General features: G+C 45.3%; 1 protein-coding gene across 6 annotated transcripts in view; it reads left to right on the forward strand.

The window, feature by feature from the left end:
* Window positions 1-18,050, forward strand: part of SMARCA2 (SWI/SNF related BAF chromatin remodeling complex subunit ATPase 2) — a 187,630-nt gene that overhangs the window by 86,260 nt on the left and 83,320 nt on the right. For all 6 annotated transcript variants that reach the window (XM_074994827.1, XM_074994830.1, XM_074994831.1 and 3 more), the window contains 6 exons: window positions 1,801-2,043; window positions 2,379-2,492; window positions 3,595-3,702; window positions 4,721-4,807; window positions 6,195-6,241; window positions 17,201-17,367. In XM_074994827.1, the coding sequence (XP_074850928.1) occupies window positions 1,801-2,043; window positions 2,379-2,492; window positions 3,595-3,702; window positions 4,721-4,807; window positions 6,195-6,241; window positions 17,201-17,367 (766 nt within the window). The remainder of the gene's footprint in view (window positions 1-1,800; window positions 2,044-2,378; window positions 2,493-3,594; window positions 3,703-4,720; window positions 4,808-6,194; window positions 6,242-17,200; window positions 17,368-18,050) is intronic.

Below are 18,050 nucleotides of genomic sequence, written 5' to 3' on the forward strand. Positions count from 1 at the left end.
GGTTCTTCTTTGCCTGACTGAAGTCTTAGGACATTCACTAACTCTGCACTCCCCATTTACAGTTGCAGTTCTCGGTTCAGTCTCTTCCCCAGAGAGCAGCAGTGTTTTTCAAGCTGTGGCTAACAAAATAATTTTACAGTTCTGGGGTCTCCTTAGTACTACAAACTACCCACAGCACAATATGATCTTCTCTTTGTTTTGTAATACAGGTTGAGCCTCTCTAATCCGGAACTCTCTTGTCTGGCAACAGCTGTAATCCAGCATGATTTTAGTTAGCTGGATGACCACCTATCATGGGAGTGGCCAGGTTTCCCATGGTCCCATAAATTCTGTTTCCAAATACCAATCCTGATTCTCAGTGTTCTGTGCTGCTGTTTAGCTGTATTTTATCTCTAAATGTGTTCTGAAAGCCAAGTAAGCAGTATAAGTGTTGGTAATACTGCTAGATAATATTGACCTCCCCTGGTCTGGTAAATTCTCTCATTCGGCACCTGTCAGGTCCCTAGGGAGCTGGATTAAAGAGGTTCAACCTGTGGTATTTAATCTTGATCTTCAATCTATGATCTCTGCTATTCCAGTTTGGTGTTTCTGGACAGACACGGATCACTATTACAACATTTCTGGTTGTGTGATGCTTTTTATTAGCAACCAGAAAATAACTTGCGTCTTATATTTGATATCCAGAAAACTGTACATCACCTATAGATCAAATTTTCATAACCAGATGTCTCCTAAGTAGCATTATTATTTAAAAACTCATACTGACATGAATATTGATGCTTCAGTGGTAGTGGATCTCTTTTTAAAATGTACAGCTAATGTATCGGAAGTACTATCAAGATACATAAAGCGGACCTAAAAGATGCAGAAATGCCTCCCTGAGAGACCCTGTGATCTTAGTGTCACCTCTTTCCCTTCTTAACACTCTTTTATGTATTTGAGACTCTGACTTGCCATGTTAAATGTAGTTTACATGTTTGTTGGAGTGTAGATGCTCGTTGACTCCTTTGGGAGTAATCTAATACCTTTCTAAATGCATGAAAAAATAAGTAATTCAAAATCCCAACAGGTTTGTTTTGTGTCTGCAGCATTTTTTTGTCTCCAGTTTTTGCCCACCCTTATTCTTTGTGTTCAGCTCTTAGGATGTGCATGGCACGGGTCTCCAGGTTCGACGTCTACACTGACTCTGCAGTAGAGCTTTCACTGTGGGAGATAAAATTTCCTGGGGTGACATCCATTGCTGGCTTCCGTCATTAAGAATTTGCAGTGCCTGAAATGGCCCTTCTTACTTTTTCCTGTTTTATTTCCTCACATTTAAGTTTGAAGGATGGATTTGACTGAACTAAAGGAATGTGCATAGTTGCTGTTGTATGTATCTGTTTGAAAATGTGTGCTTGCTTCTGAGTTCTTGCAACAACTTCATACATAGTTCTTGGATTTTTTCCTCTTCTAATAACCCCACCCTGAACCTACAGTGTTAAGTCTCCTAAAGACACCACCCTCTGAAAGATCCTAATGCGGTGGGGAAAAGCTGTTTGCAATTGCAGGCGTGGATACAGTTGTACCCAAGCCATTGTTTGTTCCTCCGCCATTACTTACAGGGTCTCCAGTGCCTGGATAACATTACACTGGAACTACTCTTAAAACTAAAATAGCCAAGATCGTACAACTTCAATTTCTCTTTCCTCTTTAATGCTGGTGGGAGCACTTAGCACTAATTCTGGCAGTGTCTTATGTCCATGTCAAAGGTTTGCTTTACCCTGAGTTCCCTAACTCAGACAGAATTTTGTCCTCTTGCAGATTCGATGGAAGTACATGATAGTAGATGAAGGACATCGAATGAAGAACCATCACTGCAAGCTGACTCAGGTCTTGAACACTCACTATGTTGCCCCTAGACGGATTCTGTTGACTGGGACTCCACTGCAGAACAAGTTGCCTGAACTCTGGGCTCTCCTCAACTTCCTCCTCCCCACCATTTTCAAGAGCTGCAGCACTTTTGAACAGTGGTTTAATGCGCCATTTGCCATGACTGGAGAAAGGGTACTGAAACCATTTGCTTAAATCTATGAGACATAAACACTAGGGGGTGGGGAAAAAAAAGGAGCCCATGGTGTAGGAATAATGTCTGAACTCTCTCTGGCACTCACGGAATTATTATCCTACTGTAACAGTTACCTTCATTACAACTTTACAGTTCTTCATTTAAATTTCTCTTTCTGGACTGTGCGTCCTGTTTTAATAGTAAAATACAAGAGTTCAGCACGAGGCAAATATTGTGCATCCATTTGTAAAGAGTTATAATCTCTCACATAGTCACAATATGGTACAGTTCATAAAGATATCTTGTGGTAACTCTTATAATTATATTCATGAAGGTGGACTTAAATGAGGAAGAGACTATTCTGATCATCAGACGTCTCCACAAAGTGTTACGGCCCTTCTTGCTGAGGAGATTGAAGAAAGAGGTTGAATCTCAACTGCCAGAAAAGGTATGTGGTAGGAAGAAGTCATGAAAAACTTGTCCCCCAGGGTCCAGCATTTTTGTACATAAAAAATTGAAAGCACTATACAAAGTAATTATTCTCATTATCCTACAGGACTAAATCTAAAAATCGTAATACACACAAAGCCATATTAATGGCTAGAAATCTTGGAGGATGTGATTAAAAGTAAATCAGCAAGCCACCTGTTTAATAGACTGATTAAAAATTATTGGGTTATTTTCAGCTCAGAGAGTATCAGGAGGATGAGGTCATAGAAGAGAGGGAATTGAATATCCATTTAGTCCTGTCTTTACCCAGTGCCTGTCAGGATGGAACTATCCTTAATTGTCTTTTGTCAACAATTCTAAAGCACCACATCAGACTTGAAAAAAAAATTAAATAGGGGGATATAACAACTCCCAGAAAGAAACATATTTAAGCATTTTATCAGTTCTTCTTTTTTAAAAAAGCTAATGAATACAGTGGCTCTTGCTGACAGTCAACAGGGAGTAGTCTGTCCTGCAGTTCCAACTTAAATAATGGGATTGTACTGGTAGCAATTCAGTCGAATCTCAAATGTGAACATATTCCAAGCTAAGATTAATGAACAGTGTTGCAAAGGAGACTGGTATGAACATTGCATGTTAGAAGGGAGAAGGGAATAAAGTTCATAAGACTTACCTGAATATGTGTATTATATGACCCTTTCATTAAATAATTAGTACTGACTACCTACAGCTACTTTATATCTTCAAAATTTTGATCCATGTTAATGTTCATACCATCTCACAACAAAAATCGTGTAATGAAATATACTTCTTCCTACACACTCTAATTCAGGGTTCATCACCCTTTTTGGGACAGAGTGCCAAAATTTGACCTCTATGTACAGTCCAAGTGCCAGTGATTCTTTTTAAAGTCACTAATAGTCCCACTTACAATGGCTTCATGAATAAATAAATTAAGATGCAGAACTTTAGAGTTTAGGTGATGGTTGGTAGCATTAGCTGGAAATACGTGCAATTAAATCATTCTAACATGATTATACCTAGGCAAAACTCTGTGCTCCATTTATCTCTCTCTTTTTTTTTTTTTTTTTTTGGGATAGGTTGAATATGTTATCAAATGTGACATGTCAGCTCTCCAGAAGATTCTCTACCGCCATATGCAAGCGAAGGGAATCCTCCTTACAGATGGCTCTGAGAAAGATAAGAAGGTACAAAGGAAGCCATAATACTTAAACAACAATACGTTATGGTGATGTGTTTACTGAATGCATGGTTGCTCACAACAGCCTGATTTAAAAAAAATAAAATAAATCTGTTGGGGTATCCTACTGGGGATGTGTCAGTTGGGAAAAAGCGTTTTCCCGCAATTGAAATGTCTGTGCAAAACAACAAGTCTTTGTTCTCCATTCACAATGAAAAACCTGACCTTGTTTTTGATTAGATATTTGTAAGACTGCTGGGAGCAGCGTGACAAAACCTCCCAGAAAAGCTGAAGAATATCAGGGAGTCCTGAATAAAATATCTGTGTTTGTGGCACCAGTGGCTACATCAGGTTATTTATCGGAAGTGCTGAAAAGCACACCAAATGTCCTAGTCTCACTCCTCAGGATTCTGATTCCCCTGATTCCCAGGCTCTTTGTCCAGCCAGTACTTATCTGACCCTTTCCATGTTCAGTACTAGTTTCCATTCCCATCTCAGACTGATCATCCCTTATTAGTTTTCTCTAGAACATTTTAGCTTCGTAGAAGCATGTGTTGTTCTTGTGATTGACAGAGAAGCAGACAGACTCAGGTAACTGCCAAAGGAAGGCCCTGTAGAACTGAACAGCTGCTGACCAGAGTATTGTTCTATGTGAAGTAGTTAGGCATCACACAGTCTGTATGGCCTCATAACTTTAGATGCAGACAACCACTGCCTCCCAGCATGACAACTCCAAGTAGAGACAAACCCCAAGCGCTAATACTTTTCCATGGCTTGCTTTCAGGACTTGCATATATTTTTCCTTCAAGCCAGACCCCCTCTGACTGGGGACATCAAACTTCATTTTAGTACAAAGCTTCTCCATGGCATTTCCTGTGCAATTTTGACATATTTTTGCATGAAATATTCTGCAGTTTGGGATAGAACCGTGGAGTGCTTCCCTAAAACAAAATCATATTTTTAAATTTTTTCAATTAACTAGCAATTCAGTTTTGCCATTTGACTTGTATTTTTTCTTCCCTTAGGGAAAAGGTGGAGCGAAAACTCTCATGAACACTATCATGCAATTGAGAAAGATATGCAATCACCCATATATGTTTCAGCATATTGAGGTAAGGCTTTCATGTTCAGTTTGCTTGGTCTTTTATGTATGGATGGCAAATGTGATAGAAAACCAGGATTAGAGAATTACACATGTATGAAAGTCTAAACAAGCCCATATTCAAATCTTAATTTTTACTATTTTTACTTTATTAAGGAAAGAGGGGTTTTGAAAGTTTCTAAAACTTTTCTCTTTCTGTTGAATAAATACACTATTTTCTCTTCATTTTAATGATATATATGGTAGAGGAAGTTCCTGCTACTGTCACTTGTTCTGAAATGGTGAGTGTGGGGACTGAACTCATTTGGTTACCATTGTGGCTGGACAGGATGTCTGCATTGTCGGAATCTTCTGAACATCCGAGTTCCTGCAGATCCCAACATTACTAAAGAGAAATAAAAACAGGGACCTCTAAGGATATGGTATGCCTGTAGGTATATGGAGTCAGCTTCAGAGCTCTGGCTAGTTCCTTAAAAATGTGATTGATGGAGGCCAACATACATTACAGCCTAATTTTCCTATGGTACAAAATTAAGTGTTCTTTACAAGGAGGCAAAACATGCATGCAGTCTTTCTTCTGGATTTCTATTCACGCAAGATTGTGTAGGCACAACAGAATAGGTGGATGTGGATCCAATATCACCAGTACAGCCAGGAAGGGAGGAGACACCAGATTTTCAGTTGGATATTTTTATGACTTATGAGGGTCTTGTCTTTTTGAGATCTTTTATCTTCTCAGAGGGTTTTCTGTGTTCAGCATCTCCGCAATTTGTTAGTTATATGGAGTATGAATGTGCCTAAAACATGAAATACCAGGTTTGGTTGTACATGCCTGTACATTGGAATCTCACTAATTCCACTCTTCTAATCCTTCATAATGCATATCACAAAAGATGGTTTTTCCCATTCTTTAGCAAAAATGTAATAGCAATGTGGTACGTGATTACTGAGCCTTTGTTGTTTTTACAAAACATAAATGTTTTTTTACATTTTGAAGTATTATTATAAATAATTAAAATGAAGCTACCGTTCACAAAGTAAATGAAAAAAGTACATCTTGTGATAAGTTATTGTGTTTTTTGTTTGCTTATTTGCTAATTCACAAAATTCGATAAGTTGCAAATGGGTCTCCCAGTAATTAGTGCAAATTAAGTTCTACTGTAGTGGTAATCTGGTAAAGTGCACAGGGAGGGAAGTCATACGTACAAGCCATGCATTTTAAACAACAGTGGGATATAATAGCACACTTGTATCATAAGACAGACTTCAAGGTGTGTGGGTGGTAAAGAGACTTGAACCCCAGCATTCAACAGATAATTACAGTGCTCAATATAAAGATGACTGTTCTTGGATTACTGTATAATCTATGTCTAATAATCCATTTATATTATTTGTAGGAGTCCTTTGCTGAACATTTGGGCTATTCAAGTGGTGTTATCAATGGGTAAATCTTTTTTTTTTTCAATTCATTTGTGTATATATACATAGAAAATGAAACCCTTGGGCAGGAGGTTTTTGGTTACTTTTAAGAGTCACATTATCAAAACTAAACAGTTTACAAAATAAATTCAATTTTATAGTTACAAGGAAGTTACCTTAGAGACCCTAATCAATTAAAATCTGGAGTTATGCAGTCTCAGAAGCTGCTGCTTATTCCAAAGTGGTGTTTCCTTCCTGGAAGCAGCCATTTGAAGTGACACTTGTAGTGGTGTAGTTACTAGACACTTCCCAGGTTCTAATCTGGCTTTTATGATTATCAGGGCAGGCTCAATATCTACTCCAACATTTAGGTAAGGAGTAGGGTTCTTCTTGTCTGATTTTAAAGGGGCTTCATTGTTTGAAGATAGCTTCCAATGAGTGAGTACTTGATGAAGTTTAACCTGGCAGATGATTAAGAGGAGCTCCTCATGGAAATGGTCATGTGTGATTTCTATTCACATCAGACAAAAATCCCCAGGATTAAGTAGGGTGAAAAGCGTTTCTGCTCTTTGCTGTGCTTGCCTCCAAAGATTCTTCTTTGTATATGTGTCAGTGTGGATCTACTGCGGTTGTGGCAGGCCTCAGGAGCATAAGATGTGGAGGTTTTTGATTAGCAGCGTCCACCTACACTGTGCTTACTTGTATTTCAGTGTGAAGGCATGATCAGTGGGGCAGCCATGACTATGCCTCACTTTTCTTACCATCTGTACCAGGAAGACAGGCCTGCCAAAAGTCCAGCCCACTAGCTAGCTTAGACTAAACTTCTTCACTGTCTTCCAAAGTCTCCAGAACTACTTCTAATCTACTATGTTCAAGTGCTATGAACTGATCCAATCTGCCCATCAGCCAAAAGCTACTGATTATTACCGCTGCCCTCTTCAAACTGGACTCCTTATTATGACAGATTTAAAATCTGCAAGTTTCAGAACCTGTCTATGCTGCAATGGCTTAATATCCATGAGGGATGGACACAGTAGCTATCTCTTTAGCCTGTAGGAATTCTATATTCTTCTACGAGTGTCCCCGTGGGTGCTCCACAATACGTGTCGGGCTTGCCCAGCACCGCAGATCGGAAACTTTCCAGCAGTTTCTCGTGGATCGCGCATGCGCCGGCGCATGCTGCTCCCTTTGGTGTCCCCGGCCACGTGCGCCATCCGGTCCCCGCCAGTTCCTTCTCAACTGCCATCGGCTGCAAACGGAATCTGCTCAGGCTACGGCCAGAGTCAGATTAGTTAGAGTTTTTTTCGTGTAAATTGTTGTTTTTTCTTTCCAAAAAAAAAAGGACAAGAGAGAAAGCAAGAGAGTAGGAAAAAAAAAAGTAATAATAAAAAGAGAGAGAGGAGTGGAGAAGACGCATGGACGTGAAGGCCAGTAGGCATCCCACCGCTTCAGGCTGGTGTCCGCGAAGGGTAAACAGGCACGAATTCAGTGCTAAGTGCCCTATTAACAGCATAAAGACTCACCGCAATGTCTTCTTCAGGCTTTAAAAAGTGTGAGTCCTGCTGCGAAGCTATGCCGGCCTCCGATGGGCATAGCGAATGCATTCGGTGCCTGGGGGAATCACACATTACCCAGAAGTGTTCCCATTGTGCTAAGCTCACAGCCAGGGCCAGGAAAGACAGAGAAATGCAGCTGAAAATGCTCCTGTTTGATAAGGCTCTCCAGCCTGACATGCCGGAGAGGCCTCAACCAGAGGGACCCCCTGGGCTCCATAAAAGGAAGGCGGCTTCCCTCACCCCCTCAGTGCAGAAACGGAGGAAGCTCTCTCCAGCCCGATCCCTGCCGGCGGTCTCAGTGAGTGGGACGGGCGCAGCACACAGCCCCCAGCCGTATACCCAAACAAGCGGCAGCGCACGTGGCAGAGGCTGAGCCTCCGATTACCAAACAGCCGGCATGTGCAGCACTCAGAGCGGCGGCCAGGCAAGCGCCGGAACCAGCGGCACCGCCACAGGCAGCATTGACCCCTGCGGCACCAGCGGTGCAGGGCCAACAGGCACGGAGCCTGCAGGCACCGGAGGACGTTATCTGCGCGGCACCGACAGCGGGGCCGAGATCCCCAGCACGGGAGGGGGCGGTGCCAGCCCCGCAGGGGAGGGGAAAGGCGAGAGCAAAAACCCGGCACCGTAGCCCTTCTCTGGACAGGGCTGCAATACTCCTATCAACAAGCCCTCCCCTTATGCTGCACACGCCACCCAGAAGATCTGGGTCTCTACCAACCTATCCAGAGCCTCCTTCTCCGTTCCTCCAACCAGCGTCACCATGGCTTGGGCCCCCTTCACCCTTTCTGGGATTGGATCCCTTGGAGTACTATCACAAACCAGTTTCACCATTGTCTGAATCGTCACGGAGATCTCGCTCTCCCAGACATCGGGGGTACGCACCCCGAGAGTGGTCCAGGTCTCCATCCCCGGACCCGTGCCCATGCTGCCATGGTCGTTCTTACCATGCTGGACGCAGACACCCCAGGCATACACCTAGGCGCAGGTCCCCCCCGGCCGTCCAATACCCCCGCGGACCCTCCCAGCCGGGGATGGAAACACAGCTGTCTCAAGGGGAGTTAATTTTGGAACCCCGAGACTTTCCTTCGCAAGCCCCCAGCGAGCAGGTGTACCATCGGCCACAAGAACCTGAGAGTTCGAGGGAGGATTACCCTAGTGGTTCCTCCTCATCCTCCCCTGACGAGGCCACGGCCCCCGGGACGTTGCTCCCCCGGACAACCTCAGACAGTTTTAGGAGCTGTTTAAAAGCGTGGCTTTCACGCAAGGCATCCAAACGGCAGAGGTACAGGAGAAACATCACAAACTCCTGAAAAATTTGAGACCCCCGGCTTCATCCAAAATCGCTATCCCGCTCGACGAAGCCATTATGGAGTCAGCCACTACCATATGGCAGACCCCGGCCTCCGCTCCACCTATGAACAAGAGAGCGGATAAGTAATACTTTGTCCCAGCGAAGGGCATGGAGTTCCTCTTTGGTCACCCACAACCAAACTCACTGGTGGTAGAATCATCTCAGCAGAGATCAAAGACTTCCCAGTACAAATCGGGGGGTTCAGACAAAGATACCAAGAAGCTAGAGCTGTTTGGCAGAAAGGTATATTCCTCCTCCACCCTGCTATTGAGGATGGCAAATTATGCAGCACATCTAGCGAACCATAATTTTGACAGTTACTCCAGGCTTACTTCTCTCATGGATTCGCTTCCGGAAGATAAGAAGCCGGTGCTAAAGGTGATTGTACAAGAGGGCTACACAGCTTCGAGGACGGGAGTCCAGATTGCCCTAGACGTGGCGGACACGGCGGCACACTCAACAGCTGCAGCAGTGGTCATGCGTAGAGAATCCTGGCTCCAGACATCGGGTATCCCAAGGGATCTGCAGGCGAAGATTGTTGATCTTCCCTTTGACACGCAGAAGCTGTTTGCAGACTCAACCGACTTGGTCCTCCACTCCAGTAAGGACTCCAGAGCTACACTTAGAACCGTGGGTATTTATACCCCTCCATCTAGGAAGAAAAAGTATTACCCTCAGGAAAGACGATACCCGTACCAACCACAAAGTGCTCAGTACCAACGGGGCTACGACCAAGGGCGACATCAGCAGCGGCAACAGTATAGGACTCCCAGGCGACGTTCTCAACAAAGCCGCGCATTCTCGGGGCAGGCCCAAAGGCAACGAGTTTGACGGGCAGGTCGAGGGCTGCACTATCTCTACCATCGCGCAATGTCACCCACAATTAATGTTCCATCATCGCCTCCGACCGTTCCACCCCCAATGGCAAAAGATCACCGCAGACAAATGTGTACTGGAGATCATAGCCACGGGTTATGCGATCCCCTTCCAGTCACTCCCACCGCCGAAACCTCCGCCCAGGCCCCACCTTAGGGACGCTTCCCACAAGGCGAGACTCAAACAGGAAGTGGACCATCTTATGTTCATAGGGGCGGTGGAAAGAGTGCCGGAGCAATTCCAGGGGAAAGGTTTTTATTCATGCTACTTCCTTACAGAGAAGAAAACAGGAGGCTGGAGGCCCATCTTAGATATTCGGGGCCTCAACCGGTACTTGCACAAACAACGTTTTCGGATGATCACAGTCGCCTCCATACTCACGGCACTGGACGATGGAGATTGGTTTGCAGCCCTCGACTTACAACATGCATATTTTCATATAATGATCCACCCGGCACACAGACGCTTCCTCCGTTTTATGGTCGGCAAGGAGCATTTCCAGTACAAGGTTCTTCCGTTCGGCCTCTCCTCGGCCCCCAGAGTCTTTACCAAAACCCTGGCAGTGGTGTCAGCCTACCTGCACAGACAGGGGGTATTTATATTCCCATATCTGGATGACTGCCTATTGAAAGGGGCCTCGAAGGCAGAGGTCCTACGCATGATACGCGTAACAGCAGACACGTTTTCTTCGCTGGGCCTGGACATCAACCTCACGAAGTCAAATACCGACCCCACACAAGACAGAGTTTATAGGGGCACGTATAAACTCGATTACAGCAAGGGTCTATCTACCCGACACTCGCTTTCGCGCCATCAGTTCGCTGGTGCAAGTCATCACATACAGCCCCACGGTGCCGGTCTTAACGTGCTTGCAGCTGCTAGGCCACATGGCGGCGGCGACATTTGTGGTGCAGAATGCCAGATTGCATATGCGCAGCCTACAACATTGGCTGGCAAGCGTCTACAAGCCGGCATCCCACACTGTCCGCAGGGTGGTGTCTCCCACGACAGAGGTGCGCAGATCCCTGCGATGGTGGGTAAACCCCGAAAACCTGCTAACAGGGGTACCCTTTCACCAACCACAAATCTCTATCTTTCTTACTACCGACGCTTCCCACATAGGATGGGGAGCACACATCGGCGACAAGGTGACGCAAGGACTATGGTCCCCTGCGGAACAGTCACTGCACATAAATATACTGGAGCTCAGAGCAGTGTTCAACGCCTGCAAACACTTTCGAGACCACATACAGGGCAAAGTAGTCGGGATCAGTACAGACAGTACCTCCACCATGTTTTATATAAATCGACAAGGAGGAGTTCGATCCCGTGCCCTATGTGCGGAAGCAGTCCAGGTGTGGAACTGGTGCATCGCCAACAACATAACGTTGAAAGCCTCGTATTTGCTGGGCGCTCACAACATGAAAGCAGACCAGCTGAGCAGGCGCTTTGCACTCACACAGGAATGGCAGATCCGCTCCGATCTGCTACGACCGATCTTTCACACATGGGGGTTTCCCCAGATCAATCTGTTTGCCACTCAGCGCAAGAAGAAGTGCCCCCAGTACTGCTCCAGGGCAGGATTGGGGTGGGGGTCCCTGTGGGACGCATTCGCGATCTCATGGAAGGGCCACCTACTTTATGCGTTTCCCCCCACAGTGCTCATCCACAAGGTCTTGCAGAAAGCCAGAAGGGAGAGAGCCCGCATAATTCTAGTAGTCCCAACATGGGATCGACAGCAATGGTTCCCCTTGCTTCTGCGCATGTCGGACCGCCCACCGCTCCCCCTTCCGGTGCAGGCCCAGGGGTCTATAGTGCACCCACACCCCCAAGGTCTGCGCCTACAAGCATGGCTAATCCATGGCTCAGCTCCCGAGAAAGTACATGTACGGAGGGAGTACAACAAGTCCTGGAAAGTAGCTGAAGGACCTCCACCAGGAAGACCTACAAACAGAAATGGACTCGATTCACTGCATGGTGTTCCGCCAAGCAGTTAGCTCCCCTTGACGTTCCTATACCTGTAATACTAGACTACTTATTGGACCTCAAGAGGGGCGGGCTTTCCCTATCCTCGCTAAAAGTCCACCTCGCCGCTATATCTGCTTTTCGGCATGCAGAGGAAGGGCCCACAGTGTTTGCCCATCCTATTGTTACCAGGTTCCTGAAGGGGTTGGTGAACCTGTACCCCCCTCGGAAACCGCTTCCACCGTCGTGGAGCGTGGACTTGGTGCTCAGGATGCTAACAGGTCCACCTTTTGAACCATTAGCCTCAGTTCCCCTACGTCTCCTTACGATAGAAACAACCTTCCTCCTTGCAATTACGTCAGCTCGCAGGGTGAGTGAGCTCGCAGCAGTTATGGCAACGCCGCCCTGCACAGCATTCTCAAAGGAGGCGGTAACTTTACAGCTGCACCCAGCCTTTGTTCCGAAGGTTTCTTCAGAGTTCCACCTTAATGAACCCATGGTTTTACCCTCGTTTTACCCGAAGCCTCCCAGCTCCAGCAAGGAGGCACGCCTACACCTCCTGGATGTGAGGAGGGCGTTGGCCTTCTACATAGACAGAACTACGTCCTTCCGGAAAACGGACAGACTTCTAGTCTCTCTCGCTCCCAGGTCAAAAGGAGAGGGTCTCTCTTCACAGAGAATCTCGAAACACATTGCGTTTTGTATAAAGATGTGCTACGAACTTCGAAAGACTCCTTTGCTGGCCCTGCCTAGGGCTCACTCCACCAGGGCAGTGGCGGTGTCAACAGCCTTTTTCAAGGGCATCACGTTAAAAGACATCTGTAGAGCGGCGACCTGGTCATCCTATGACACCTTCGCCAAACATTATGCACTACATCGGGTATACCAAGAGGACACCCGTCTGTCGACAGCAGTCCTTTCGGGGGCAAGCTGCACATAAACCAATTACCCACCTCCTTACTTGGGTTACTGCTGGGTAGTCACCTATTGTGGAGCACCCACGGGGACACTTGTAGAAGAAAGAGAAATTACTCACCGTAGTAACGATGGTTCTTCGAGATGTGTCCCTGTGGGTGCTCCACCACCCGCCCATCCTCCCCGCTTCGGATCTCTGTTTAGTGTTTTTCAGGCGCATCCGAGGCGGTTGGTCAAGGAACTAGCGGGCACCAGATCGCGCACGTGGCTGTGGACGCGCAAGGGAGCAGCGCGCACTGGCGCATGCGCGATCCAGGAGAAACTGCTGGAAAGTTTCTGATCTGCCGCACTGGGCAAGCCCGACACCTATTGTGGAGCACCCACGGGGACACATCTCGAAGAACCATCGTTACTACGGTGAGTAACTTCTCTTTCTGAGAAGTTGCTTGCACATACATCACAAAAAGTTGATATTGAAACCCTATCTTCTGGAATAATATGTGAGGATCTCCCCAGACCCTGAAGAAATGAGTTCCATGGCGCTACTAGTGGACAAGCCAGCATTATTGAGTGTGCCATCAAGTGTTGGTCATCAGTGTTGAAGACTAACACAGAGAAGACAGCACCAAGGAATTTTACAACATCAGAGTGGACCTCACCATTAATGTTAAAGCCAAAACTGACACCTCTTGTGTTGAAATCAGTCACAGAAAGGGCTTCTTTAAGGCGGATTGAGAAGGATCTTAGTATTCTTTCATAAGAGCAAATGTCAAAGCCTCTGGGGAAGAGTCCTCCAATCCTTGCCTAGAGGTAAGGAGGAGCTTGTGATGCAGCTAACACTACTGGCCCTATTAATGCAGCTCTCAGCCTTGACCCCAGCCTCATGCAATTTTACAGTCAAAGTTGTGTGCAATCAGCACGTACCTCAGTTTGTGTACACTTGTTTTATGTGCATCTGATTTTAATACTACTTGTATGAAAAAAGTGACATGGATGGAAACCAGCAGAATCTGGCAGCTCTGCACATGGGCAGTGATAAACCAAATGTCTTGTGGGCCAAGCACAGAATGCTGATGGGACACCATGTGGCTCTCAGGCAGCAGGTTGCCCACCACTATTCCAGACTTCAGAGCACCTTTATGTTGGCACCAGTACACATTCTCCCCATCATCAAGTAGAGAGCCCTCTCCCATAATAGCCACAAACCTACAGGCTTCTGCAGATCACTACCTTGATGAGTGGAGCTAGACTGGCCCTGACTGATTGACACCCAGCAAATCAGTCATATTCCTATGGTATGCAAGTGCGGCTCTGCAGTTGGAGCAGAGGGAAGGTATATTCTGCCATTGTATGCATGGAGGAAAAGATCTTTCTCTCTAATCCCTGTCACCAGCTCCTCACTACCAGGAAGAGGCGGATGCAGGAGCAGAACAGCATCAATGCCCTGTCTCACACTTAAGTGTATCTGCTCTTCATCAACAGATAAGGCAGCGTCCTTGGTACCAGTGCAAGGCAGTTTTAAAGCATTCCTGTAACTTCTTGTGCTGATTACTGAAACTCTGGAGGCTGAAGCATGGAGCATCCTGGATAAATTCCATAAGCTGTTAAACATCCTTTCAGCTCTGGTCCAGTTAGGGAGATCCTCCCTATTAAAGAGGGACTGCTTGATCTAGACAGGTCCTTGTGGCAGATATCAGCTAATGTAACACCATGGTGAAGTGAGTTGAGACGAGATACCAGGTGCACACTTTGGGGTTTGAGTTCTATGCTCCTCAAAACTGGGGCCCCTTAGTTGTATTGGTCACCCAAGAGAAGTCGAGGTCAAGTAAAAGCACACTGAAGACAAGGACTCCTAACTTTGATCGGTTTCGGAATAAGTCGTATTCCTCAGCTTTGCTACGGCTAGATGATAATCGACATACCTTGTTATCTTGTCTCATGTTAGAAGTCAGAATTGGTTAAAATGGCTCCTCACAAAGCCATTTAGTGCCCACGGTGTCTTTGCAGGTGATGATGAAAGTGTTGGACAGTGGCCATTCTGGTGATTGTGTACAGAGCATTGTGGCTCCAAACATTGAGTATCACAAGAGAGGTGCAGACCATGATTGAGGAGATGCCTTCGGTGGTCTGACAGCTGTGAAATGAGAGGACAGTCAGTGCTCTTTCCATACTGAAGGCGTAGCATTCTGGGGATTTACATCTTGGCTCCATAATGCCCTTCACCTCAAATGAGACAGGGCACACTGTCTTACCACCCAAAATGGATAGACTATGATGTCAAAAGCACCTATGATACAGACGAGGTTCTAGCCTTCCTTTTCCTTGGCAATACACTCCACTATTTTGACACTTCAACAGATTTAAGAAAATGGTAGAGAGCCGTGTTAGTCCCAGTCAAGAGACCATGACCTTTAGAGGCCACTGTGCCCCATTCAACTGACATCACATATATATGTATTACATATCATGGCTACTCTTCAGGGGCCTATAAGCAGAAGTGGAGCTGTTGCTTCTTCTAGGAGCTACAGAGGAGGACACAAAAGAGTGCAAGGCAAGAGAAACTTTTACTCACCAGTCCAAAGGAAAAAGGGGCTCTTCATTGCATGCTAGGCTTGAGAAGACTCAGCCAGGTTCAGAGTGGTAACACTTGCCTCCATCATTCCATCTCTCAAAGCTCAAGACTGGTTTGTTGCTCTTGATTTCCTTCCACCTAGCTGTCCATCTGGCCACAAGAAGCATGTAATATCATGGCTGGGGCCCCACTGAGAATCAACACATGGTTTTACCCTTTGTAGTCTACACTACACTGAGAATATTCATGGAATTCCTTGTGGTAGTAGCAGTGCCTTTAAGAAGACAGTGACTTTCCTGAAGAGGTGTTCCTTGCCAGTTGTCTATAGTAGAAGCCACATAGAAAAGTACTTGGAGAATAACATTTATTTATATTACAATAGCTGGTTCTTCAAGATGCAGTCAGTGTGGATCCCATGATCCATCTTCCATCCCTGCTTTTCAGAGTTTTCAGCACTAGGGGCTTTGGACTGCCAAAGAACTGAGGAAGGTGGCATCTAGCTCACCTTTCCTGTCCTTGTATGGAATCATGAGTCAGCACAGGATGCATGTGTGGCTCTCACAGACACTGCTATTCAAAAAATCCCTCCAGTTTTCCGTGTCTGAGGTGCATGGGCTCCTACAGTATGATCCACTAAGAGAACATCTGGAAAAAAGCACATTAGGTTAGGATAAGCAACTGTTCTTTATCCCAACACAAAGGAACAGACCCAGAATATGGGCTAATAGTGCTTAAGGATTGGAGAGTTCATTTACATTCTCCATAGGATTCCCTCCCTGTCCCAAAAAGTATGTGTGATTCCTGCTTATCTATCGAATTACATTTGGGTTGTCCGGTTGTGCAGTTGCATCTAGTTTCATCTGCCTCCTAAATAAACAGCAGCTATTCAACAGGCTAATATGCAGGCCTCAACAGACCTCATAACTTCTGGTCTGCATTGTGCCCTTAATATAGATGCAATTCCTGATGGCAGATTTTATTTTGTACCTATTATGGTCACAGGTAGAGGGAGGTCGAGCATCAGTTTTGTTTCTCTTATCATGTGGCTGTTACACTAAGTATGGTTGCATACTTAGCTCTCACCCTCATACTGATATGTAGCTTAAAACCTCTTCTCCACAAAGTCTGGATTTAGCCTGCTGATTCTGACTTGTATCTCACTTACTAAGGGGCTTGAAAAAAAGGAGTCTAGTAATAAAAGGATGTTCAGGTTAAAGGAGAATACCCCGTTCTTTAACTTATATCTTCCTCAGCCTTCTTCCAGACTAGTAGCACCTTACACATTGCCAGTGATTTTGGCCTGTGGCTGCAGACTTGTTTATGACTGGAAGCAGTTGTAGCAAACACAGTTTACTTATGAACCTGTTTCATCTACTGTGGAAATAACTCTCTGCTTGAAAAGTCTTGGATTTATATGAAAAAGATACTGGATGAGACTGAATTTTAATGAATTTAGAAGTTTGTTTTGTTTTGTTTTTTTATAAAAGGAAACTTTTTTTCCAAAAATTTATATAGTTTGTCCCCCTCCTTTATTTTTTAATAACACTGATTCTTGAAAACTTATATTATGATCTTTACATTCATTCAATAACAATAATTGTAGAGAGAGAAGGGTACTATTAATCTTGGCTTGGCAGAATAAAGGACTCTTTCCAGCTCAACACCTGCCAGCATTATGAAAAACATGGTTTTAAGAGTAGGCTTGTGAATGTTTTCATTGTGTTGATTTGTTTATCTCTTAAACAGAGCCGAGCTTTATCGGGCCTCAGGAAAGTTTGAATTACTTGATCGTATTCTGCCAAAGTTACGAGCCACTAATCATCGTGTGCTTCTCTTCTGTCAAATGACATCCCTCATGACCATTATGGAGGACTACTTTGCTTTTCGAAATTTCCTTTACCTTCGCCTTGATGGTAAGCTCAGGCAGGAAGCAAAGCCCAGATAATAACCTGGAGGCAGTATGATTCAGTGGATAGATCATGGGAATGGGATTCAGGAATCTGGGGTTCTCTACCTGGTTCTGCTGCCCACTTGGCTGTGTGACTTTGGGTACATGTTTTCACCACTCTGTGAATCTTTCTTCTTTTCTCATCATTTGTTTTCTGTGTTTAAACTGTGACCTATAGTTTATACAGCCCCTAACACAAAAGGGCTTCAGTCTTGGCTGGGGTTTCCATGCACAAACCTAATATTAAAAATTAAAACATTTGGACTGTTTCTAACATGTGCCACTTTCAAAGTGGCACGCTAATAAATGTCCCAAAATATGCTAATGAGACGCGGATGCAAATTCCCCATGCCTTATTAGCTTAAGGTCACATGATTTGGAGTCCAGAAGACACTCTTCCAGACTCCAAAATGTGTAGAAGCATGGCTCCCAGGGGTAGTATTCCAGAAGGAAATCCTCCTTCCGGAGGCCTCTTCTCCCCAAAAATTTTTGAGAAGAAGGGGCCTCAGGAAGGAGGACTTTCTTCTGGAAGACACCTCCCCCCCGGGGCCACGCTTCTACATGTTGTTTTGGAGTCCAGAAGAGGGTCTTCCGGACTCCAAATCGTGTGACCTTATGCTAATGAGGCATGGGGAATTTGCATCCATG

The sequence above is a fragment of the Carettochelys insculpta genome, chromosome 5 (assembly GCF_033958435.1).
Source record: "Carettochelys insculpta isolate YL-2023 chromosome 5, ASM3395843v1, whole genome shotgun sequence".
NCBI classification, from domain to species: domain Eukaryota; kingdom Metazoa; phylum Chordata; order Testudines; family Carettochelyidae; genus Carettochelys; species Carettochelys insculpta.